The sequence below is a fragment of the Haliaeetus albicilla genome, chromosome 11 (assembly GCF_947461875.1).
Source record: "Haliaeetus albicilla chromosome 11, bHalAlb1.1, whole genome shotgun sequence".
Classification (NCBI taxonomy): domain Eukaryota; kingdom Metazoa; phylum Chordata; class Aves; order Accipitriformes; family Accipitridae; genus Haliaeetus; species Haliaeetus albicilla.
In genome coordinates, this window is record NC_091493.1 from 14,929,869 (window position 1) to 14,956,681 (window position 26,813).

General features: G+C 36.6%; 1 protein-coding gene across 4 annotated transcripts in view; it reads left to right on the plus strand.

Moving 5' to 3' along the window:
- The window catches only part of DLG5 (discs large MAGUK scaffold protein 5), a 115,084-nt gene that overhangs the window by 71,477 nt on the left and 16,794 nt on the right, over positions 1 to 26,813 (plus strand). For 2 of the 4 annotated variants that reach the window (XM_069796209.1, XM_069796211.1), the window contains exons 7-21: positions 860 to 1,172; positions 5,075 to 5,305; positions 7,341 to 7,525; positions 8,188 to 8,313; positions 9,054 to 9,186; positions 12,100 to 12,227; positions 12,900 to 13,075; positions 13,613 to 13,716; positions 14,444 to 14,536; positions 15,459 to 16,478; positions 20,072 to 20,210; positions 22,678 to 22,825; positions 23,329 to 23,450; positions 24,529 to 24,618; positions 25,882 to 26,050. In XM_069796209.1, coding sequence (XP_069652310.1) covers positions 860 to 1,172; positions 5,075 to 5,305; positions 7,341 to 7,525; positions 8,188 to 8,313; positions 9,054 to 9,186; positions 12,100 to 12,227; positions 12,900 to 13,075; positions 13,613 to 13,716; positions 14,444 to 14,536; positions 15,459 to 16,478; positions 20,072 to 20,210; positions 22,678 to 22,825; positions 23,329 to 23,450; positions 24,529 to 24,618; positions 25,882 to 26,050 — 3,177 coding nt within the window. The remainder of the gene's footprint in view (positions 1 to 859; positions 1,173 to 5,074; positions 5,306 to 7,340; positions 7,526 to 8,187; positions 8,314 to 9,053; positions 9,187 to 12,099; positions 12,228 to 12,899; positions 13,076 to 13,612; positions 13,717 to 14,443; positions 14,537 to 15,458; positions 16,479 to 20,071; positions 20,211 to 22,677; positions 22,826 to 23,328; positions 23,451 to 24,528; positions 24,619 to 25,881; positions 26,051 to 26,813) is intronic. The other 2 variants (XM_069796210.1, XM_069796212.1) reach the window with 1 other exon arrangement.

Consider the following 26,813-nt stretch of genomic DNA (forward strand, 5'->3'; position numbering starts at 1 on the left):
ACACTTCTTAGGAGAAGTTCCTTTTCAAACCTAATTGTGAACTTGTGTGTGGAATCATATTCCCACTTTTAAGAATGCTTTGTCAATATAAACACAGAAGTAACTACTTACAAATTAAATTAAACTTTTTATGTCCTTTTTTTGATTGCACCATACTTCAGTAGGTTGTAGTGATAAAATACATACATTTTTGTCTGTGTCAATGGTCAAAAGTAAATTTTAAAAATATTAAGATATTTTGCATTTCACTTTTACTGGATGACCTACTGATGAAAACAAACAGTAGCGTTTGAATTACCTGGTTTTAGTTCCATTGTCTGCATTTTTACTGTAAACCCAGGATTTTTTTCTCCTCTAACCTATCCATTACCAACCTTATGGCATATTTGGGCATGTGGAAGTTGTTCTGTTTTTTCTAATTTCTGCATTTGTCTCCCTTCTTCCCACATGCCTGAAAGCATGTGCTGGGAGAAGGATTTAACTTCTAAGATGAGCAGAGCTCAGCGCAGTAAATACAGTTAAACTTGTGCTACTAAATAACGGTAATGTTTTGCATTACTCTTAGAATAATTTGTTAGAAATTTACTTTTAATAATGAAACTAATTCTAAATTATTTCTAATAATTTTTATGTTTCAATTCCTTAAAGAGGTTCTCTAATATTCCTGAAGGTTCACTAATATTCCTAAAGCAATAATTAGACTAACTTTTATATTGCCGCACTGATTGTACATTGTCTAAGAAGTCCTCTGTGGTTGTGTTTTACCAATGGATACATTTGGTTATCCAGCTAAATCCTTAATGTATGAAAAAGGAAAATGAGGAACAAGTATCTTACTGGCGTTTCTGCTTGGTTTTAGATTTGAATCAGTACAGCAGGAACTAAGCAACACCACAGCACAAAACAAAGAGTTGCAGAGAGAGATGGAACGATTACAGTCGGAGGTTACAAGGTTCAAAACAATGCAGCTGAAAGCAGCAAAGGATGCAGAAAAATACAAGGAAGAAAGGGATTCAGTTTTCAATGAATATCGCCTCATAATGAGTGAGAGAGATCAAGTAATCAAAGAGGTAGATAAGCTTCAAACAGAGCTGGAGCTTGCAGAGTCCAAACTGAAGAACACTTCTTCTGAGAAGCGAGTGGCTAGTGAGGAGATGGAAGCGCTAAGACAGGTACTAACCTATTGTTTTGGTGGGGAAGGGAAATGAGTATACATTGTTGATGCTAGAATCAGAAATGTATGACTGATTAATGGAAAACAGGAATGCACTGCAAAGAGGAAATTCTGTGCTGATGTTTTCCTATAGCAGTCCTTTATACTATCAATTTATTAAGTTTCCCTGTTTGAAAAATTGAAATTTGCTATTCACTTGACTTAATTCTGTTCTGCAGATTATAAATCTTTCCTTTACTGCATTAGTTTTCTATGCCTTCTCAAGTAATGCTCTCTGTAGCAATATCGCTCTAAAATATTCATTATTTTTAACTTCTAACCTCTACAGGAACCACTGGATACTATCTACTATGACATAAGACGGTACATGATAAAGTAGTCTCAAACATTTATGCAAAGCCTGTGCTGACATGCATGTTCTTACTCATTTGCCCTCCTTCTGCCTTTAAGTTAAAGAGGATATTTTGAAGATTTTTCAGTACAACTCAGGCATGCCTTAAAGTGTGTGAAACCAGAACTTTGTATTTTTCAGCAATATGTTCTTGAAATGCTTATACCACAACCATGTTATAATGATGCTGTTAAGGTTTCCAAAACACAATTTGCTGCTTGGTTTCATTTCAGCTGACATGCATTCACTTGACCCTTTGGTTTAAAAATACTTAATTTAGCATGAAATAGATACAAGCAAACATATTGCATTGCCTATAAATCTCATTTTACTTTTTTCACAGCATTACATCTGAACAAAATGCCCTTTATGAAAAATTAAAGTGTGGAGCTTTTTTTTAAATAACACCGTTGTTGAGGGACATAATGTGGATTGTGACATACAGCATCGGGGCTTTTAAAAATAACTAACTTTGGTTTTAAAAATTCACAGTTTTCAACGCTGCGTATTTGTCAGCTAAGTAATTTAGCTTCTACAGTGAGTGAGGTTTTAATACATGTTTCATACCCATTCTACTTTCATCAAAGCCATTAAGCCAATAGAATTATCTGTTGATTTCAGTGGAATCGGGGTAGGTAGCTAATAAGGAATACTGATGGAAGCAGCCAAAATTAGTTGTTCTGCTCCAATTTGTTGTATCTGTCATTGTGGCACTATGAGTAATTTGCCAAAGTGCTTTAAGGGGCAGGAAATTAAAATTTTAAATACGTGGATATTCCCTCCTACCTAGATGACTTGAACGGGTGTTTGAATAAGAACCAGAAAGAGCCTAGGACTGGTGAGTGAGATGCTGGCAGGGCGCAGACATGCATTTTTCTTCACCCCCAGAAATGGCCCATCAGAAAGCAGAAGTAACTGCTTCTATAATGTACTAAAAGGTGTAAAATAGCAGTACTGTGAGTTTTCTTTTTGTTCCTGTTTTCTTTTCTTGTAGCTATGACTCTTCTGCTGGTGAGTAGGTATGTTCCTGTGTCACATAGTACTGGCTCGCTGCAGCTGCATTCAGTGCATAAGGGATTTTCTACTTCTGGCAAGGCCAATGTTTGAAACATTGAAAAAATTTATTGATCAAGTGATATGTTCACTTGAAATAGTATCCTGAAAGGTGCTCCTGCGTAAGTGGGATTAATCCTGTCGGTGAATACTTGGTCTGGTGCTTGCCAAAATATTACTTAATGGTCTTCGCTTTCCTTTTGATGTACAGCAGCTTTAAGTGCCTTATTACATAGCGCCCGTTGACTGATTGAAACAGCACTGAATCCATTTAGGTTATTTAAAATGTAGTTTCTTCCCTGAAGCTTGTGTTTGCTAGTGTACCTCTTCTGTCCCAAAGAAACGCAAAAGCAACTAAAATGGAGAATACATTGATTTTTAAGCATTATAATGTGAGCAGTTACTGATGAGGTCAGTCAGTCAATGTTCTAGTTGGGTATTTAAGCTTTATTGGTCACATATGCCCAAACATAATGGGTTAATTTACATCCAAAATGTACTAATTGTCTGGCTTTTATAGAGATAATAGAAGAAATCTCAGGATTTTGTGCTGTGGACAGTTTTGGATTAAGGTTTTATGAGTTTGGCCACTCAAAGCTAGGGATTAGATGTTATAGATTTCCCCCTCTACTTTCCCCAGTGGTGTTTGGTTTTGGCATAATCTTTTGCTCCAGCAAATACTTAGAATGTCTTGTTTCATCTCGGTGGTAGTCAGCTTTCCCCTCTGTTTAATAGACCTGTTGTATTTTATCCTGTATTTTATCCTTATTGCACTATATTCTGATGCAAGAACTTCCTTCAAACATAAGAATTCTTCACAAATTCAGGATTGTTCTTAAACCAAGCCGCTCTAATGTTTCCAGACAAAAGCTGCTCTAGTCAGTGCCAAATGGCACATTGCCCTGTGCTATAGTGTTGTAATTTTGTGCAAATGTAACAGGAAAAAGACAGAGGTGAAATTTTACGACTGACCACTGGAGGCAATGGCTGTTCTTATTCAGATAGTTTATATTGAGCATGCTGGAATAAACTGTGACAATATGTATTTTTTCCTATCACCTTAAAGTACTGTAAATTCTTGTTTAATGAAGGGCTTGCTGAGAACTTTCCCTCTGCCTTCATACTTGATGACTTTCATCTCAGCTGCATGCGGGAAAAGACTTAATGTTTTTGTGTAAGTTTTATACATGCATTTGCGCATTTCATACAGTCTATAGTTAAGCTGTGCAAAACATTGCTTCCAGTACTAAAATTAGTTTGCAGTGCCAGATGGGTCAGGGATTTCTCTCTTCAGAGGTACTGAGCAACGGAAGCTCTTCCTGATGTTGAAAAAACTTGAGTGCTCGGGTAATTGACATTCACTGATATGTTTAAAGTTCAGAGTGAGTCATTAATTCTAGTGCTTGTCTGTTACTCTACAGCAACAATACTGCTTTTGATATTGTCGCAGAAAAGCCTGACTAGCCTTAATTAGATGCCATATCTCAAAAACAATTATGTTAGTAAAGCAAAATGCAGTTGTCACCCATGCTTTAAATACTCAATCTTATTCCTTGGAAACTGTAGAGGAAAATAAAAGGGAAGTCAGTTTATGCCATGATGTCTTTCTGTCCTTAAGTATTTAGACCCTTTTCTTCTTTTGCTTTTGAGATGTCAGCTCTCTCTGGTAATCTTTTTGAGATCAAAACATCAATAGTTTTCAGCTGGGAGTGCCTATATGTAGAAGGACTTCTTTGTAGCCATTGGCTGAATGCTTCTAGAGAGCTGCACCTCCTTAAAATTTAGTGGCATGAAATTCAACTGTTACAATGCCTCATTTTTCCAATAGGAAGTCTAAACGATTTTAAAAGGACAGATTGTATTTTAAAGCTACATTTACCTCATTTTTTTTATTATGATGCAGTTGAATTCCACATTTAATAAGATGTGCTGTCATTCTGCTTTATGGCATACTGTAGTTTTATCTTTGCACATTGGTGTCTTACTGGCATATGACTTCAATGTCCCTTTAAAACTTATGAGGAAGCTCTAAGATACTTATGTAGCTGGGTTGTCTGAATTATTTCAGTCCTATAAAAATCAAGGTAGTTGCTTAAAAATATTTGCAATATATATTCTTACCCTTTGCTATATTTAAAGCCTTTTTAAACTACCAAGTCTGACTGGTTAAGAACTTTCCCTCATTTAGGTTCCTCAAAACTGTGAATGCTCCCAGATTCTTGCTTACTTTTGACATAGCACTGTGCTAATGTGATGGTATGATATGTGTAATACCAAATTTAATATTCTTTACTAGTACTTACTTGTATGTAATGTGAGTACAGTCCTGTTCTGCTACGATTTTTCAGAATATTAGTGGTAAACTCTCTAGGCTTTTAAGGTGTCAGTGTGTATCCAGTTGGAAAGATGAATTATTTCCTTCTGTACTTAACCTACTGCAAACGATCTTGTTTTAGGAGCTAAACTCAGCTCTAGTGGAAAGAGATCGAGCAATTTGTGAGAGGAATGAGTTGCTGGAAAAATACTGTCATGAAGTGAAGGACAAAGCTGAGGCCCAGAAGGAACTTGACCAAGCTTGCAAGGATATAGAGACAGTGAAGGAAGAAAGAGATGTTGCCAGGAAAGAGAGAACAGAAGCTATCATCCAGAGAGACCATCTACTAAGGGAATATTATCAAGCCCGTCAGGTATTGCAAGTCTTCACAGATGCCTTTTTCTTTCTTAGCTTCAATGGGTCAGTAATTTTCAAGAGATTAGTTAAAGGTCTGAGCAGATTGGATGTCTTCCCTCTTTTCCCCAAGTCACTCTAAAATACCTACATATAAACACACATACGTTCTTCAAGACGTAGTGACAGAACTTCTTGTTCGAAAGAAATACAGTCATGCTTCATATTAAGTTTCTGTTTGTAAAAAAATAAATGGCAAATAAAATATTGTGGTGGCTTGTTGCCATCTATAATGTGTGTTGTTCATCCCTGTGACCGGCTCAGGATGTTAGCTATTTCTAATACTTCAAAAAAGGAAGTTAATTGAAGTGTGATTGTAAATTTTTCTAATCTATACACGTTCTTAGTATAAATATGCTATTCTGACAATTTATGTCTCTCTGTGGGTAGTAACATTCTTACAATTGTGCACACTTACCAATGGTCATCTTGTGTGCAATACCAAATATCATTCTACATACAACTGTAAATGCTTACATATAATGTAGTACAAAAATGCATAGTATCACAACTGTTATGCTCATGAAATAAATAGCAAATATGAAATTATTTAATATTAAACTAGATATTTTGGATTGTTTTCACTAAACTTGTATTCTCTTTTCATTGAATACCAACACTTTTACCAGTACAAAACAAGTTTATAGTCTTGCCTGTCATACTGATTTGCCAATCCTGAATGAGTGTGTGGGGTAGCGATTAAACTATGGTTTCAGTTGTACTGGAAATAAATCTTTGATTATGTTTGGTTTTTCATGGCCAAACCAATGGGAATTTGGAAACTTTTGTTTTTCTCAAGGAAGTTTGGGTGAACTTTGCTGTGACTTAGCAATGGACCCGCTCAGATGCTCACCTTTGGTCATCTCCAAATCAGAATTGACATTTTAAATATAAAGGTCCATTTGTTGGTCTGAGTGGGTTTTTTGATTGTATTTTTCCTGCCAGTGGAGTGGAAGAGAAGAAAGTAATCCTTGGAAATGAAAGAGACAATCAAAAGGCCAGACATGATTCTTCATGGCCTCTATTTGGCCTTATTTGTTGCAACGTTTTATTTTTTAATGTTGAGGTGAGAATGTAAACCTGGGGTTTAAGGTTCAGTGCTCTCTTCTTTTTGAATATGATTATAACTCAGAGAAAAAAAGAGGCTTTAAAGTGTATTAATCATGACTTAGTAGTCTCTCTTTGATTCATGGTCATGCATTCAGGTCTTAAAAACATTCCTCCAAAGTTTAATCTTGAATCAAATTACACATCTAGTCAGATTCATTAGATTTATTTATATTCTTGAAATTAATCACACACAGTTGTTTGCAAGCCCATGGCCTTCAGTGCTTGTGGTGGGCTGTACTGTTGTAGTTGTCTTGTATTTATTGTGCTGCAAGCTTCGAGTATTCTTTATGTATTTGTCTTATTCTTGTCACCGTCTCTCTTGTTCAAAATAGAGAATGTTAGCAGAACAAGTTAATTTAAGCAGAAAGTAATTCTTACCTAAACCAAGAAACATTCCAACAAAACTTTTCTGGAATTCTGTTGCTCTGCTTTGGAGTTAAAGGACCTGTGTGAATCACAAGTCTGTTTTGTGAACATGTGTGTGTAGTTGTGCCAGGGCAAATAACAAACGTTAATGCTGGAAATCTGTGTTGTAACTGCGTATCATGGTGTATCTGATTTCTAAATATCCTTGAAGTTTTTTTCTGTCTGCTAAGCAGAACAAGATAGAAGCGTGGAATGTCATCTCTGAAATACAAAATGTTCACTGATGTTATTTTGAAGGATTCTTATTCATGTAGATTGTATTCGCACAAATTTGTGTGCCACTGAATGAAATATGTTACAGCAGTTTTTATCTTTTTTTTTTTTCCCCAAAGTTGCCACTAAGGTAAATGAACGTTTTTCATGGAAAATGTGAGAATGGAATACATCAGGCAACACACATACAGTAAAACACCTAAAAATTGTGCGTAAAATACTTACCTATGTTTCTTAATTCCTAGATACAAGATTCTGCTACCCTAGACATAGAAAGAGCAAACAAAGAAATTGAAATGCTTCGGAAACAATATGAGGCAATGTCACAAGAACTAAAGGAAGCTGTCCAGGAAGCAGAAGTAGCCAAGTGTAGGAGAGATTGGGCCTTTCAAGAGCGGGATAAGATTGTTGCAGAAAGGGAAAGTATACGGTAAATGAATGCTAGATGGTACATGGGTGATCTTTGTAACACCTTGTGTGCAGTTGATGCAATTCTAGGACTTGCTGGATTTTCCTAGCGCTTTCTTCAACTTCTACATTAGCTGTCACAGGGTGATTTCTTTTATTTTTTAAAAGTTGAGGGCACCTTACAAGATACTTTGCTTTGTCTGTGCTTTTGTACCGATAATATGTCTCTAATAAATACCATAGAGCCTAACAGCACTGCTACGTAGGAACAACAAATTATGCATTCTTTTAGGCATAATATACCTAATCCTGCTATAGCTATAGTCCTGCAAATAATTCTGTACCTGTGGGGACATTTTGCAAAAAGTACCCACCATAGTTGCTCCTAAACATGTGTAAGAAACTAAGGGAACGTACTTCAATCAGAATTTTTTTGTGCTAGATTAAAGAAGATAGGTAGAAATAAAGTTTTGAAAGGCATGAAGGAAGTTTCTGTTATCTTGACAAGCTTTTCCTTAAGACCTAGCATATGCAATTTTTTTCTTCCTTATACTTTTTTTTTTTGAGAAAGAGCTTTTGAAATTGCTTTTTAAAATTTTGCATTAACTATACAATATGGTAAAACTTGTTTGTTACTTTGATAGGGTTTTAAGTAACTAAATTGAAACTTCTTTGCTTCTGAAGGACTTTGTGTGACAACTTAAGGAGGGAGAGAGACCGGGCTGTGAGCGACCTGGCTGAAGCTCTTCGCAATCTGGATGACATGAGAAAGCAGAAAAACGACGCTGTTCGTGAACTGAAGGAACTGAAGTATGTTAGAGAAATGATCAAACTGCATGGAAATTTGTGATAAAAACTTTGGTTTGTTAGCTGTGTTCGCAAACGAATCATATGTTGTTATAGCTGTGGGCAGCAGGTATTCAGATATTGTACGTGGAAACATTGCCTATGTATTTAGTTATCATGGAAATTATTGTGGTGGGAAGGACCCTAAGTCTCTACTATCTTAACCCTTTCATCTCATTAATGAGACACATATTCTAAGCTTTATACTGTGGAGATACTCTTAAGCAATATCAGATTCTTTCACTGAAGTTGGATTAACTGCAACTTGGTTCCTCCCAACTGTATTCTCACTGGTTTATGAATGCAAGGAAGATGTGCATCATATGTCATCTCAGTGGATTGTGGGAGAGGTTTTGCTGTTGATGTTTATCATGCCCCACTTGTCCTGAGCATACCAATATAGCTTCTCTGAGGGTAAATTAAATGCATTTTGGGAGATGTTAGAAACCTAACTGTGTAATTCATTCATGTAAAAATAATGCAAAAAATGTAAGACTTATGTTAGGACAATATATGGAAAAAGAAAGTAAATTTGATAATAGCCTAAGAGTATTGGAAGGATGGAAGCATGGGGCAAATTTTTGGCACAGCTTGGATTTTTGAGTTAGAAAACAAAATACAATGTATCTCATAATGATAACATTATGTATCAATTTATTTAAAAGGGTTGTCTGTGTTCATAAATAATTATTTTCTTTGCCTAGGGAGAAGATGGAGAATCAGTTGGAAAAGGAGGCCAGATTCCGTCAGTTGATGGCCCATAGTTCCCATGACTCAGCCATAGACACAGATTCTCTGGAATGGGAAACAGAAGTGGTAGAATTTGAAAAAGACAGAGTAAGTCAAAAACATCAACTGCATTGTCTTATATATTGGATACCTTTAAGTCAATTGTAACATCTTGATACTAGATATGATTAAAAATCACTTTAATCTGTGGGGTTTTTATTTCTTTATTGTTGTTGTGCGAGGAACCACACACGTGTGCAGCAAGTGCAGTAACGTCTAGATGAAAGTAGTTGGCAAAACCAAACTGTTATACTCAAGCTTTGCATTTTTCTTCATATGAATTATAAATAAAAATAGTTCCTTCCTCTGATCTTTCAGGGTACCCAGGTCCATGTACTATAGGAAATGTTTTAAGTTAAACATTTAGTATTCTTTAAGTTAGTGATTCCTTGCAGAAATAGCAGTGCTAAGGCAGCCGAAACTTAAGATGTGATAGAAAAACTGATTTCAGAGAGCCCAGTCCTCTACTCTTACAGGCAACATCACTTATAAACTATGCATAAAACAGTTAAGCTTTTTACATGAGGTTATTTGTCTTACTTTTGCTCAGATTTGATGGTTAGAAATGTTAAAGTATTAAAAGTATTTATTCATGATGGACGTATATTTTAGGACAACATTGCCCTTCAGCTTAAAAAATCTGGGATGAAAGGAGATGCTATAATCTCTCTTGCTTGTCTGTAGAGAAAGTTAAATCCTCTTCCGTTTTGGAATATTAAATAAAGTTCTTATGTTTAGCTTTCCAGATAACCTCTGCATCCTTTCATTATCCTAATAGTACTTTTCTCCATTTAATTTTATTTTTCTTTGTTGTAGTCTATAATTTTTATTTCACTGCTTTGTATGCTAGTCTTGTATTCTCTTCTATTTGAAATTTTTGACTGGCACATCACATTGTTTGCTAGTAGTAATTTTTTTGACTGCATAGAACACACAGGTGGTCTTCCAGATGGTGTTTCATTTATAACAGCTTCTGCATATACCAGAATTTCTTTCTCATTCCTGAATGACATAGTTTGTGATTTAATGCTGTCAAATTCAGTCCTTTTTATTTTACTGCAATATTTGGGGTCATCTTTTTTTATGCTCTTCCAATCTGTGTTCTGACAGTGCATCCCAACAAAATCACTAATACATTTCTTTTTTGACACTAAAAATATTATTTAGTATTATTATATGTTGAAATATATAGATTGAAAAGACTATATGAACTGAGCACCAATGCAGATCCATCAGGACCACCGCCTGTAAATTCTTTCTGGGATAACCATTCCTCTTTCACCATGCTTTTCCATCTCTTTTGAGCAGCTCCTTCATCATCAGATTTTGTGCATTGCCATCTTCTCCATTTTAACTGATAACTAATAATTTTGCTTTTCTTTTGTCTGTAAAATGAGTTGGCAAGTCTAGCATATGCTGTACCTGTGATAAACAACATTGCAGCCTGATGAATTTTCCATTCATGTGCAGTTATTTAGTTATTCTTTACTTCAAAGATTGTTCTAAATGTTTGCATTACTGAGATCAAATGTGTAGACTTTGTCATTTGACTATATGTTTCCCTTTCCTAAACATGGGGATTACACTTGCTGCTATCAAATGATAGTAATAATACTGTGCCAACCTTGATTAGATATATGGGAAAATCCTTGCTGACCTACCATCATTTGAATTCCAGGATGGAGATTATAGAGTTGAATACATTTAAATCCTTTTATTTTTGCTTCAACTTCACCTGTCTGCTTAAGCTTGTGTTCTAAATAATCACTCGGCTCAAAACTGCTAGAAACAATATTCACTTTTCAGCTTTGAGGCTGTGCAATGATACTATGATCTCTACTCGATCTTTATTTTATGGCACCCCATGTTCTTTCCTATGAACTTTTTTCTTACATAGAATATTTGGAAGAATCATAAAGATTTTAGTATATTTTTGGTAGGTTTAGCTCAATGTAACTTCTGGTAAATATTCATATTTTTGCATGTTTTATCTTCAGCTTTTATCAGGTGTCTTTTGCACTCCCTGAAGACTTTATGCTCTTCTGATTTTAAGGTGATTAGTCATCAAACCATGTCTAGAACCATGCTTTACGTGTCTGATTTAAGCTGTCTTTAATTTTTGCATGTTAGATTTTAAATTTCAAGTATCGTCTCCCTTCAGTATGCTGAGATGGTTGGTCCAGCTGATTTCAAGTAGAGTTCTCTAATTTTTGTAAGTGTAGTATTTAACACTGAAAGTAGCAATAATAAATCAGTTTGTGATTAGTTGGTACCAGTTTATTTTCTTTAACCAGTTTTTTTTACAGTCACCTTGCCATTTACCAAAGCAAACACTAAATTAAAATTTCCATGTTTGGTTCAATGACCGATCTGTTAAAGATGTTTATCACTTTTCACATCGAGGATGATCTGTTTTGGATCACGGTTGGTAGAATATCGCCTCTAATCTGTATTTAGAAATGGTCCCCCATAATGTTAGAACTCTCCTAACTGTTTACTTCTGGTCTCTAGCCATATCAAAGCGGGCATCTTTCGGAGTTCATCGCTACGACACAATGCTGTTTCCTTACTTTTACAATTGTTTTTTCCCCAAGTAATGCCCATTCTTGGGGGACATGTCCTTGTTCTCCCATTACACATCCAGCATCATACCTTAAAACAGGTTATATGTGTCTGAATGTGCTTTTTTGCATGTTCTTCTGCTTTCCTATTCCTCTTTGGTGTAGTTCCCCTTCTGCATTATTTCAGCCTTAATCTGAGAGAGAAGGATTGCTCTAATGCCACAGGATGCCTGATGACTAATGGAAGCTTATATATTGAAGTACAAAATATAAAAATTTGCCTAGAACAGGTACCCTGTAAATGTAAGTGCCTAGTACAAACATGCAGTAATGCCTCTTGCTAACAGACAGCGGTACAATGGTTGCCAGTGCAGTTGAGTCACTTGTTAATATTTATTAGGATGATATGGACTTGAAAGCACTTGGTTTTGATGTGGCAGAAGGTGTGAATGAACCATACCTCCCTGGAGACTGTGGGATCTTCGTTACCAAAGTAGACAAAGGAAGTATTGCTGATGGTCGATTAAGGTAGGGTTTGACCTTGGAAGATACTTGTCTTTTGTTGATCATAATAAACTAAATGTGAGCATATTGTATATTGTCTTCAGTTTTCCTATTTTGTAAGTTCTTTTTTATCATTGCTCATGTGTATGTCATTAATGTTCGTTGGGAAATTGCACTGAGAAGACCAATGCCTAAAAACATTACAGAAGTTAAACACTGTTTGACTCATCCAGGATTCAGAATGTTCTTTTGTTTCTCTGTGTCTTACCTACTCTGTTTATTATCTCCTCAAACTTTGAGCTATGTATTTAAATTTTGGGAAAGACATGATGTTGAGCATGGGGGAGGGCAAGGGAAAAGGAGAGTAGATCAAGGGATAATTTGAAACCTGCTCCTGTTCTTAGTGTTGATAGGAGTCTTTTAATAACCTTCCTCTGTCCAAAGAGTTGCTTTTAAATAAGGAGTAGTCATTAGTGGTTTGAGAATATACTTTTGCTAGTGAAGTGCAGACTAGAAGTTCTGGTTTTCATGTAGCTGTTATTTAATGCTTTTTCAGGAATGGAGAACTCCAGATAATTAAAGATTAGCATATTGAGATCAGCTCTCTTGCATCCCTTTTCATGAATGTTACTCATGTGCTACATCCAGCAAAGTATGGTTATAACACTGACCTGCTTATTTCTGTTTATCTACCAGAGTGAATGATTGGTTGCTGAAGATAAATGATGTAGATCTTACTAATAAGGATAAAAAGCAAGTTATAAAAGCTGTTCTAAATGGAGGAGGTGTTATTAACATGGTGGTTCGAAGAAGGAAGTCCTTAGGTGGGCGAGTGATAACACCTCTTCACATCAATGTTTCTGGACATAAAGGTAATGGCTATAAAGGATGTACGTAAATGATATATGTTTGTTCAGCCAAAAATGGCTTGACATAAAGGTACATGTTCTGAGCCTCTGCTTAAATCCCACTTAAACGGTTCCTTCCTTCTACATGGGGATTTTTCATTAATTGTTTTTAGCAAACTAAGAATGCTAATATTGATGATAGCTTTATTCTGTAAGCACAGATTTTCTTTTTTTGTTCTTGCATGGGTTTTGGGTGTTCTTGTTTTTTTTTAAAATATTTAGTTCTAGTTAGCTGCCTGCCTGGAGTGTTACCCAGAGTCTAAACAAGACTGTTAAACCCATCAGTCACCCTAGCTTTGTATGATTACATTAAATTTGGGGATATCCAAAATCCCTATTTTCCCCCACTGTGTTCTTATTTCTTTTAAAGGGTTTTCAGAAATTGAAGTTCAGTTGGTTTAGTAGTTATATTTCTTCCTCATGCAGGTGGGTCAGACGTGCTGTTTGAGCAATGTATTTGAACTGCAGGAGTAAATTCTTTTTTGTGTGTGTCTATTTCAGATAGTGGGGTCAGTCTAGAAAATGGAATATTTGTTGCTGCTGTTGTGCCCGGAAGCCCAGCTGCCAAAGAGGGTTCCCTTACTGTGGGAGATAGAATAATTGCTGTAAGTCTTAAGAATGCATTCTCCTTTTTTATTTTTTATTTATTTTAAAGTGTTATCATTGATGCTAGTCTTTAAGATCCCAGATTTTCCAGTTAATTTTTTACTTTCACTGTATTATACCTTTTTTGTATATTCACTAAATATTTATTATAAATTAATGTGTTTGTAGGCTGACTAATTAATATAACGTACAGGTTATTTGCTACGCTTAGTTCATAAGAGAATTTTTGACAGAGACTGACTTACTCTTCACATTTGGCTTATATGTAATCATAATTGTGATTTTTATACTGAATAGGAAAGGTCAGTTCCAAAAAGACATCCCTTGGTTGGATGAAAGGTTTCTTGTCTTTTAAATTATGGTATCACAGATGTCATCCTTCTGGGGGGAAGTTTTTCCCTGTGTGCATTTGCAGCCTTAAAGGACCTGTCTGATTTATGAACTCCTTTGAAACAGAAGGTGGTTACTGTGGATGTACAAATGCATAGAGGCCAATGTAGTGAAAGAAGTGTTGCTACACTGTATCTCTGGGAGGAATAGCAAGATTGTAGTTAGGAGGCTTGGTTTTTTAGTGGAGAATGGAAAAAGACAGGACAAGGTCAACCAGACTTCAGTCATGTATAAATATAAAACTAGTGTTTTCCCTGTCTCAGAGATGCTACCTTAAGATGCTCTCCACCTGCTACCTTTCATTTATGGATGTCTGTTGCATTTTTTTGTGTGTAGATCAATGGCATTGCACTAGATAATAAGTCGCTTACTGAATGTGAAGCTTTGTTACGAAACTGTAGGGATTCCCTTACCCTGTCACTGATGAAGGTGAGTAGGAGAAGCTAAATTTGCAGAATTTTCTTGAACTTATACAGAATCATTTTAGTTGTTCAGGGAAGAGTAAATGAAAGAAATGAATATATGATCATGGGAAAGTCTCTGCTAAAAATAAGACCATCCGGATGCATTTCACTGGTGGTACACTCACTGAACAGTTATTTCCAACGTGAGGCTATTGTGGCATCTAGTAGAAAATGGACCTTGTTTTTATTGCTCTTGCTTCTTTTCTATTTGTTTGCTGGTCACATAAAATGATTCCTAGCACAATTGCTTCTTTCTTCTTGGTTTCTGCTTCAGAGCTGCAGCAGAAAGATATATGAAAGATAAACTGCCTCCTGACTACAGAAAGGTTTGCTTTTAGTCAGGAGGGAGTTGTGCAGAAAACGGATCTCTGGCTATCATGAAGATTAAGTACAAGGCTTTCTTCTTAAGGCTTATTGCTATAAAAATATTATTCTGTTTTGCTTATTGAGTTTACAATCCCATTATGCTGGGCCTGTCACACAGGTTTGTGAGTGATAATTCCAGCTCCAGAGAGCTTGAGGTTTTAAGAAAGTAAAAAGATGAAATATTTGAGGGAAAATGGGCAATGAAAGATGACTTATTAGCATCACTTAACAGAGGTAGAAGTAGAGTGCAGGTCCCTTCACTGTCAGTTCAGTGCTTCTGCCACCGTGTGGAGCTGCCCTTCTGGAATAGTTCTGAAAATGTTTCAAAAAATTCTTAACTTAATTTTATCTGATGTTCTGTGCTTTGAATCTGTAAGATTTTATTAAACCTTTCCCAACTATATCTATACATGTCTTGGTGTATATTCAGTTATAGGTAAATCGAGGAGGCTAGAAAATGCCTCATACTAAACAGAAATCAGCCATAATAATAAGGTGATCCCGTGTGGTTTTTGTTTTAGGTTTTTCCTCAGAGTTCATCTTGGAGTGGTCAAAATATTTTTGAAAATCTGAAGGATTCAGAAAAAATATCAAACTGTAGGGTTCACGCCACAGAGATACAAGCCCAAAATAAAAGAAATCTGAAACTCAACAGCTCAACCCAGACTGACATATTCAATCCAGACATCATGGATGGGAAGAAGGACCAGAGTGATCAGGGCAGCGGTTCATTTTGCGATCACAAAACTTTCCCTAATAACCCATTACGAGTAGACTCTCATAGGAACACAGTGCACAGTTGCCACAGTAATTCAGAACACAGCCTCAGCTCCTTCAGCCCAGAGACATATGGGGACCGAGGCTATGGAGCTGTTGACTTGGACAACAGGAGGCTGCCATATGAGCCTACAGGAGCTGACTGTATGATGGTTGAGACCACATTTGACAAAGGACATGGAACTAAGCATAGTGGTGGTACCTGGCCAAAAGTCATGGTGAATATCTCCACAACAGAAACAGAAAAGTTCTCTGTGTACAAAAAGCCAAAACAAAGGAAATCTATCTTTGACCCTGATACTTTCAAAAGACCACCAACTCCTCCTAAACTGGAATACCTTTCCCCTAATCAGGTAACAGGCCATTCACCTCAGCCATCAAAAGCTGAAGTGACTTCAACTCCTCCAACTCCTCCGAAGAGAAGTGACTCTATCAAATTTAAGCATAAACAGCAGGCAAGCTCAGCATCAGAGTCTACGGTAACAACTGGTTCACCACCCACCAGCCCAGCCACTGCCCAGGCTCCAGTTTCCTTGGCACTTAAACAGGACTCTGCTACTCTCAAGGGGCGCAGCAGGAATGCTGGGCGTTATTATCGGGAGGAGGGAATTGACTGCACTCATCTCTCTTCAAGAAAATCCTGTGAAGATGACATTGGCTTTCAAAGAGTTGAAGAGCCAGAGGTTAAAAGACCAAGGCCAAAATCAGCTCCTGCTCTAAGGCATAAAATGACCCCTATGCCCATTCCTAATCCTGCGCTTCAGGTAGAAGCTTGGTATATTGAAGCACAAAACTAGAAATGTTAAAATGTATTTTCAGTGTGGTTTTGGGTGCGCAGTTACATACCATAACATGAGAAGCATAGCCCATCCTCAAAATCCAGGTCCCCTGAGAAGCTACCCCAAACTCATTTGGCACTTTGCAGTATCACAAAATACAAAATCAATTCATGAAGTTGCAGTATTTAACAGGCAGTGGTGGCTGCCAAACAGAATGATGGGGCTCCTTAGCAGCCACATCTTGGGTTTTAATGCTGCTTGTTGGAAGATCTGGGCTCGCTCTTGTATGTTTTTGACAACCTGAAAAAAACTTAAATAAAAAGGCAGAGAGGCAGCTTTAGAAAAGCTGAAAATACGACTTCAAGTTTTACAAAAGTCAGACTGGTTGCCCAGCTCACTGTACAAATTAATGGAAAAAGTTATAACATTCACAGTGTTGTTTTTTGTAAGTCTTTCTATGTGTCTAAATAATTTTGTAAATCTAATTTGAAATTCATAGGGTGTTAGGCACATTACACTGTAAAGATGGACGTTTTATGAGAATATGGTTTAATAATACAGCTCAAAATGAGAGTATAATTTGTTGGAATAAACAACTCTGCTGTGGAGATTGTGGGTCATGTCTTAACAGAATAGGTGGAAGAAAAGTTTTATGCTGTCTAGGAAGAACCACCTGTTTAGATGACTACATTATATAAAGTGGCATAATCAGTAATGTAGTTTCAGGTCTACTGCCTCAGATTTGCTCAGGTGGCAGATACAGATTTTTTTTTTTTTTCCTCCCAACTAAAATCTGAAGTTTCAAAAAGTGTTATTTTTGCTTGTATATAATCACATCTTAATGACTTAGACTATCATATTCTTTGCCCGTACTTGTTTATACCTGGATCATCCCACCCTCTTCACAGAGTTTTAGAAAGAAAGAGACAGCAGAGCTGAATTGGAAGTAGTGCAAGGATTGGAGCTGTATTTTGCAAAAAATACTGATATAAGAGAACAACTGGCGATTTTGTTTGTCTTTTTTTGGCTGCTTCCATTGTATTTCTTCCATATTCCCTAATGTTTTTGGGGAAAAATAGTTACAGAGAGCTTTAAGCCTTTGTTATAGAAGTGTCCAGCAAATTCTGCATTATTGTTGTGGTTTAACCCCAGCTGGCAACTAAGCAGCATGCAGCCACTTGCTCACTCCCCCCCAGTGGGATGGGAAGAGAATTGAAAGGGTAAAAGTGAGAAAACTCATGGGTTGAGGTAAAAATTGTTTAATAATTGAAATAATAACTTAAATAATAATGATAATGATAATAATAGTGAAAATAAATAAAATTGTAATGAAAAGGAAGATAACAGAGAGAAATAAAACCCAAGACAGACAAGTGATGGAAGTGAAAACAGTTGCTCACCACCAACTGACTGATGCCCAGCTAGTCTCTGACCAGCAGCCCCCTGCCAACCTTCCCCCAGCTTTATACGCTGAGCATGATGTCACATGGTCTGGAATGTCCCTCTGGTCAGTTGGGGTCAGCTGTCCCGGCTGTGTCCCCTCCCAACTCCTTGTGCCCCCCCGGCCTCCTCGCTGGTGGGGTGGGGTGAGGAGCAGAAAAGGCCTTGGCTCTGGGTAAGGGCTGCTCAGCAGTAACTGAAACATCCCTCTGTGTTATCAACACTGCTTCCAGCACAAATCCAAAGCATAGCCCCATACCCGCTACTATGAAGAAAATTAACTCTAACCTAGCCAAAACCAGCACAGAAAATAACAGAAAAGCATAAGAGTTTGATTTTGTAGCTGAAATCAGCAGATTTATTCTGAACAGGTCTGAAGAGCATTATGGCTAAGAGAAAGGTCATGGTTTTTCATCAAGAACTGCACTGCAAGAAGCAAAGGAAGGCATATTCTAATGTCATCTTTTGGCACATATATAATAACAAAACAAGATCAAGCTATTGAACACATTTGAATATGGGGCGTTTGCTTTATATAGAATATCAAGTTGATCCATTAGCACTAATAGCCCCATGCTTCATTATAGTGCGTTGTTGTGAGCATATACACTGTCCTGGTTATAATTGTAGTAATATTTCTATAGTGAGTGAAGTTTCCAGCTGTGACAAGGACACATGTAGTTGGGGACTTACATGTAAGAAATTTGTTAGCTGTTACAGAGGGGGTGTTTTTGGCACTCGCTATTTAAGAGACCAGAAAGGATAAACATATTACAGTTGGTTCTACGTACTGCCCAAGTGATATTGCAGATATCATATAGGTGTTGGTTCGAGGTGAGGCAGAAAATTGTATAATAGAATTAAAAAGTAATAATTTTTGTTTTTTTAAAGTTATTTGATGTATTAGTTAACTTACGTTTCTAAGGTTAAATTAGGACTAGGTTCTGTGATTATTTTTTTTTAATTATTTTTTTTTCCCTCCCCTTAATTTGTCTCCCGTTCTCCCAGAAAATAGGCTCAGCTTTGTAACTCTGAAATTGTTGACTGGAGAGCAGAAGTGATGTTGTGCCTTAAAATGTGGACACCATTCACTCTTGAGAATTTCACTCGGGTGGAATCATCTTTGTGCATTACAGCTACATTGGGCTGTGTGACAGTAGTGTCCAGCCTGCATGTATTCATTACTGAAGTAGTGTTTATAATATCAAAGATATGTATATAGAGCATGCAGTGTAGTTTAATTTGTAGCCGTATTGGGTGTTATCAGTTTCCTTAGTTGCGTATATACACACAGTTAAGGTTTTGTACTTTGATAAGTTGATAAATTTAAGAGAACTTTTGTCCCTGAGTAGTAGGTAGTACAATTACTAATGAACCCACAGTAGTGATCAAGTATTGGTTCTAAGAAGGTACCTCTGCATTTTAGAGTCTTTGTGCTCTCAGTAACTTCATTTAATTATAATACTGCTATCATAAAAACCTCTAAGTACCTTTTCAGTGATTCTTTTTCACTTACTACATACTTCAATCTCATGTTTTGTGTTGTACATTTCAAATGTATAAACTCTCTGTGCCGACTTGCAGCTCTCTAGCATCACTGTCAGTAGCTGAGCTATTCTCATGTTTCTTAACTTATCAGTGTCTACTCATTATGTACAGAACAGAAGTTGTGATGGTTCCAAAACCTGAATTGCTCTTAACGAGAGGTTGCTCCACACTTACTGAAAATACAGGCTTAGAGGAAAACACTTTCTGGCTTGTTAGCCAGGTCTTCTTTAGGAAACACTTGCGGTAGTGGCTGAAATAACCATTAAAATGTCCTGTGAAAGCAGTATTTTAAAGGATAAATGTAACTAAATGATGGGTGTTTTCTTGTGAAGGAAAGTATATTAGTTAAGTTGCAAACATTGGTCTAAAAAGATTTCGAAATAATAAAAAGGAATAACGGAGCAGGGTGGAGGAAGAAAGGGTAGAAGCAAATAGCATAATTGAAAGATAAAGGTGTAACAAGCACTGTGATGGTGAGCACATTCTGGAACAGATACTAGAAGGTTTGAAGTTGCTTACTGCCTACAAAGTTTGGCTATTTTATTCTTCTGAATCTCCAACTTCCTGTAATCAAATTTCTGTTTTTGTAGGTGCAGAAGTATGCTCCAGCTAGTGAGGAGCATCTGTCTCCAGAGCTGCAGGAATGGGCACCATATTCACCAAAACGGTCTGCTAGGCACAGCGATGGCTTTGTGCCTGCTGCCTTATATGCTGGTGGCATGTCAGCAGGTGAGTAACAGAACTTGTAGTTACTTTCTAGGAATGCCCCAAGGAATTCGTCCGTATTGGACAATATTGGGGATTAGTCATGATAAGAGCAGAACAAACATGACTCATAGAACATATTTCCATGGCTTGTTGTAATCTAAGCATGGGTCTGCTCAGCTTTTGGACTGTAAAGAAGTGAAACCTGTTTAAGAACCATTTAGGAAACTGAGCAACTCCTGGCTGAAGGATTTGTTTCACCAGTTTCTGTGCAGCAGAGTTTTGAATACACTAGCGGCGAGCAAGGTGTAGCCTATGCGTTAGGAAGACATGTAAGATTTCCAACATTTTTGAAAGCGAACAGTAAATGGAGGCATCCCAAGCTTTAGCTGCTTAACTTCTGAAATACTTCTAAGGAAAAAGATCTGATGTTCAGAAGGTGCAACATATTAAGTTCTGCCTTTTGAAAATCAAATGCTTGGAATATCTCAAGTTGAGTGCCCAAACTGGTTGTGATCTTAATCTAAATTAAAGATTAAATGCCAACGTGTTTGAGATACTAAGCTGCTGAAGACTGGACTAACAAGCAGCTCACGCAGAAATCAATATAATCGGGTAGAATAGAAAACAGTTAGCACGTTGTCTCAGTTGATCAAACAGTTGTTGGTATTGAAGTTCATGTTAGCAGGTTTTAAATTGGCACTGACTAAATGGAGTGCTTCAGCAGCTAATTAGAGTATCATATGCTAGTTGCTTTGAACTGGTTGAGAAGCATTTGGTAAACTTGTTGGCAGATTGATTGTTCACTCTTTAGTGTAGCTACCTTCAGCAGCTGCATATGAAACTTGATTTTCAAATCAAGACAATATTGATTTTTATGAGTTTGCCCTCGATTCTTTGAAAAGCCCCAAACTCCTGCATGTTCTAGATATTATGGAAGACGTTCTTTTTACTTGAAACCATGAGGAAGGTAATGACTTCTTGTCCTGGTTTTGGCTGGGATAGAGTTAATTTTCTTTCTAGTAGCTGGTATAGTGTTATGTTCTGGGTGCAGCATGAGAAGAATGTTGATAACACACGGATGTTTTCAGTTGTTGCTAAGTAATGTTTTGACTAACTCAAGGATTTTTCAGCTTCTCATGCCCAGCCAGCAAGAAGGCTGGAGGGGCAACAAGAAGTTGGGAGGGGACACAGCCAGGAGAGCTGACCCAAACTGGCCAAAGGGATATTCCATACCATGTGATGTCATGCCCAGTATATAAACTGGGGGGAGTTGGCCAGGGGAGTGGGGGCAGATCGCTGCTTGGGAGCTAATTGGGCATTGGTTGGCGAGTGGTGAGCAATTGCATTGTGCATCACGTGTTTTGTATGTTCCAATTTTTTTTTATTATTATTGTCATTTTATTACTATTATTCTTATTATTATCATTATTTTCTTCTTTTCTGTTCTATTAAACTGTCTTTATCTCAAGCCACAAGTTTTACTTTTTTTCCCCGGATTCTTTCCCCCATCCCAGTGGGTGGGGGAAGTGAGTGAGTGGCTGTGTGGTGCTTAGTTGCTGGCTGGGGTTAAACCACAACACCTGTGTATCTGGAGCAATGCACAGCTTCAAACCCTGTTGTCCCAATGAATTTTCAGAATGTAAAGACATGCTCGAGAGTAGCTCAGATCAAAGCAGCTTTTGCTCCTCTTTCTTTTACTCTTTCCTCTCTCTTTCTCTCTCCTTTGATGATGATATAGAAAAAGTATTAAAAGGTATTATTTCTAACTAAAAGCTTTATCTTGTCATGATACCTTTGCATAATAACCCACTCAAGTCAAACCTACACTAGACAATATGATTGTATGTCTTGAAAGGTGAACATGTTTTCGATACTGTATTCTATGCTACCAACTCATTTAAGAGGAAATTGATAAGATCGACTTTGGTTGAGTACCGAAGGATGAGTGTACTTGAAAGAACAGCTTGAGTAATAAGTTTCATAAATAAATATTGAAATAGTATAATTTAAAGTCACAGAGTGGGAGGCTTCAAGGCAACAGAAGAGGAGCAAGAATCATTTTAGCTGCAGTCAGTTCAAGTACCAAATAAAAACTTGTGTTCCTGTCAGATGACTCCTCAGAGAGAAATGCAGAATTTTTGTTCCTGTATAAAAAAGTTTGATACTTAGAAACAGAGAAAATCTTTCAGTTACCAGTGCATATTAAAATGATATACTATGAATGACTTCATTTTTGGTAATACAATCCACTTTATTACTGACTCATTACAAAATTATAAACAAACTAGATTTTAAATATGTAAGTACTGCTTAAAAGGTGTCACATGGTGCTTAAAAATTATTAGCAAACAAATACATTATTATTTATAGATACATGTTCATACATGCAAATGTTGTAATAAAGAATTTTATAAATATTTAAATGTATTTAAAATCTGTAGCTTATATGCTAATAATGTTGGTAAGAACGTGATTTTATCATCTTAAGCAGGTACAGTACCAAGAAGCTTAGCACCCTGCCCTGCAGTAACTGCTGTCATGAGAAATCCAATCTATACTGCCTGGAGCCATAGAGTTCACACCAGCAATTGCCCATCAGTTGCCAGCCAAATATGTCATCAGCATCTGCATCCCAGGTGGTTTGAAATTTATAGCTCTTTAAATTTTTGTTTTTATTAGGATGAAATTGCTTCTGGTAGTTGTTTTATACAGTGCAGAGTGAAACACACTGCTATTGTGTGTTATTTTGACCCAGAGTTCTCAAAACCATTATTTCATAGAAGTGATGTGCCGGTTGTTTTAATTTCTTTCAGTAACTGATGGATTAGGTTTCCCTCTGCTCTACTGTCTGATATTGACAAAGACATTTATTTTTTTAATGAACTAATTTCTAATGTTCTAATGCCAAAACAAATAAAGCTTTCTCCCTTTTTTTTTTTTATAGCGCTTTAGGCTATTTTTCCTCTGACTTCTCTTAGTTCATAAAATGATGGGAAATTGGGAAGTGGGAAGGAGAGGAGCATTCATTTTATTCAGTAACTCAGGGATAACCAAAATTTTTTGTAGGCCAGTTTGCTATTTGCTGAGGTGCTTTGCCCAGTTCTAACTGTTGCCCTATTCTCCTTTTCTTTTGATGTAGTTCCCAGCATCAAGGTCGCCTGAGTTTGGACCTAAGTCATAAACAGTCCAATGACTATTCTGAAAATTCACGTACAAGAGCATCTCATGGCTCAAATTCATTACCATCCAGTGCAAGACTTGGTAACTAGCTTTTCCGATTTATTTCTTGTGGGATTCCTACATATTGCAGACAAAGAATAAATGGAAAATTCCTTAAGTACATGTGTTATGGGATTGTCACAGCTAGCAAAGCCTAAAGGCTTCCTGTGTTCCTTTGCCTCATTTTTTGTGGTTTTATGACGAAAGATGTTCCCTGGAAGTAGTTGTGTTTTAATTCATTCTTTACAGTCTCTTTAAAATGGTGTGTGTGTGTGTGTGTGTGTGTGAGTGATTCTCCTTTCTGTGCCTGCTACTGTTTGAAAGTACCCTTATAAAGATGGGAGTCCCCGCCAAAGAATTTTTGAGGTTCATTGAGGTGGAGAGAAGAAGAGAAAAGGAGAGAGTCCCTAGAACAAAAAATCAAGGATGTCTAATGGTGTAATATGAATTGTATTGTTGGAAGATAAGTTACACTTATGTTTACTTGATTGACATGTAAGATTGTTTATGCCTATCCTAGTAATACCGAAGTAAACACATGCTTTGTAGCAATGACATTTTAACATTTTAGAATTTTTCAAATTTTAAATTATGTAATAACTTTTTTGTGCCTGTTTGTGTTCCTGTGTTCCATCAATGATTGGCAGTTGCATCTGAATAGAGCATGGCAGCTTTGTAACCACAGCAAAAAATGGCATAACAGTTTGCAACCAGTGTCCAAAAATTAAGTATTCATCCAAGCAGAATGTAACCAGAAAATTTTAAATGCCTTTTGGAAAGTCCCATGGGTTCTTAGTAAACAGAGATGTTAGATTCTCACTCAGACTTCAGGTTAAGCTTCATTTGATTGAAAAATATTTTGAAAGTTTTTCATACAAGAATGAACAGTTCTTATATACTGTATAACTGCATTGTGCTCTGTTTATACTGGCTGTGTAATCAAGACAATTTACTAGAAATATGATACACACAATATATATGAAGGTAATCATCAAGGCTTGTGCATAGATTCAAAGGCGATTTTAATGCTCATCGAAGAAGTATAATCTAAATAAACTTTTTTGTTCAATGTAGTTGCTTTTACTTTTATCATTGTAATGTTTTCTTCTTGTAAAAATAGGTTCTTCTAGTAACTTGCAATACAGAACAGAACGAATTAAGATCCCTTTAACACCAAGATATCCAAGGTCCATGATGGGCTCTGACAGAGGTGAATTATTTCATAAGTAATTTTAGTCGTACTGTTTTCAGTATTACCAATCCAAAGCCTTTGCACTTGTTAAATCAGGTTGCGCCAAAATCTAAATATGACAGTTTTATTAAGGCTACAAAATTTGCATTTTGCCACAGAAAGGTAAAAAAAGGAAACTTTCTAATGAAAGTTGATTTTTCTGTTAGTTGACTCTAGGACATGGCACACTAAGAAAAAGTGCACAAAAAAAAGTAAGAATAAGCATTGCTGTATGTTTTACAGTTGTAGTTTTCTTCTAGAATGTCTTAAAACAGTGAGATGACCTGCATTATTTTTTTGATTCTTTAAGTATATTATTTTGCATATTATTGTATTACTGATTGTAAATTGTATTTTGAAATGCCGTGAAAATATTTTAGTACTTCATTCAGAATTACTTGGTGGAGAATATTTAAAGACCTGATAAAAATACCAGTTGGAGTGCTGGAGAGCTGTAGAATTCAGAGTCCGATGACAGTAAAAGGCAACTCTTCGCTGCCATCATTGTTCAAATGTTCTGTAGCCTTAATGGATTGTATGCAGTGGTTTTCCTAACTGGGCAAATACAATTCTTACAAATGGCTTTCATTTGTGATTAGTAATTTGAGATTTATTTTCTGTAGCTTTTTCAGAGGAAGCAAACTGAATCTTTCTGTCAGGGCGCTTGTTCAGTAATTACTCAGGGAGGGCACAATTAGGGAAGAGATGCAAGGAAAGTCATGTCAAGGTTGTTTGAAATTGCAGAGCTTTCTTGTCTCTGTGTGTGATTCATGTTGGGGTTTTGTTGGTGTTTTCAGGTGTTTCATAATGTATCTGGTACCCAAAGGAAAGGGCAGTACATAAATATTTTATGTGAAAATAAACCTACATATTAAATTTTTCTTTTATTTCTCCTCTCCTGTTTTTTATTATTTTTCTTTTACTTTGCATTGTTAAGTGTTTTCAGACATGCATATGGTTTAGCTTGTCTGTAACATTCTCTCCTTGTTGAGAATGGCAGTAGTTGTAGGCACACTTACCAAGGAGAGATTTGACATATAGTCATTAAGGACAGTAAGTTTACACTGTCTGAAATTAGTTACCTGGTCTCCCTAAGCTCCTTACATGGTTGATAGAGTGCTAGTGAACAGGCGGTCCTCTTTCTTGTCTCAGATGTGTGTGGTGTCTTTCACTATGTCTGTGTAGATCTCCAAACTATGACCGACGCAGGATACTAAAACTCAACTATTGATTTTTCCATAGGCTCCTTGTCACACTCTGAATGTAGCAGTCCCAGCTTGATAACTCCTCCACAGTCACCTCTTAACTTGGAAACGTCTTCCTTTGCCAGCAGCCAGTCTCAGAACTCCCTTTCTACATTACCAAGGATTTCCATTAGCCCAGTATCTATTGGAGAACGTAGAAAAGATAGGTAAGGTCTCCATGTTATTTGTTTTTAATACAAATATGTCTGAGGAAATTTGGTACATTTGTTTATTGGGCTGAAGGAATGTGAACATTTAATTTAAATGACAAAGATGTAGGCGCAGAGGTGCATCTCAGGTCCTGTTACTCGATGGTTTTATTTTCTTTACAAAGTACGTAAGAGATCTTTGTGTGGATTTTTCCTGCAGAACTGAAGAGTAGGTTCTTGAGTTTAGGAAATTAAGGAATTTCATATGTGTTTTATTTCTTCCATGTTAGATTAATGGCCACACCAAATAAGAGCGGTCTAAATTGGAATACACCCTTTCAGCTGAACTGCCTCAGATGCTTGTTTGCGATAGGCTTGTTCTGTACTCTGAAAAACTAAATAAAATGAAGACTTAGTAACATCTGATAGCTAAATATCAGGTGCGTTAGCGTTGTAGAACGTGTGTTCTAACCACTGTGCCTTGATTCAGTTTAGCCAGATAACATGAAAAATTGAGGGCATAACTGTGCAAGAATGTATCCATGTGTACAGATGCAATTTTACTACTGTGACTGATCCCTTTGGCTGTACCTGGACAGCTGCTAGCAATAACATTAAGTGTATGTGTAGCTACTTGCAGAATTTGAACCTGATATGATAGCTTTCCTAAAAACATGGGCTTTTTGTTCTAACAGCTTTCTATATCTCATGATGAATATTTTCAAGATATGTTGCTTATGGTATCAGTCTTGGACATCTGATTTCATTTTATCATGATCTA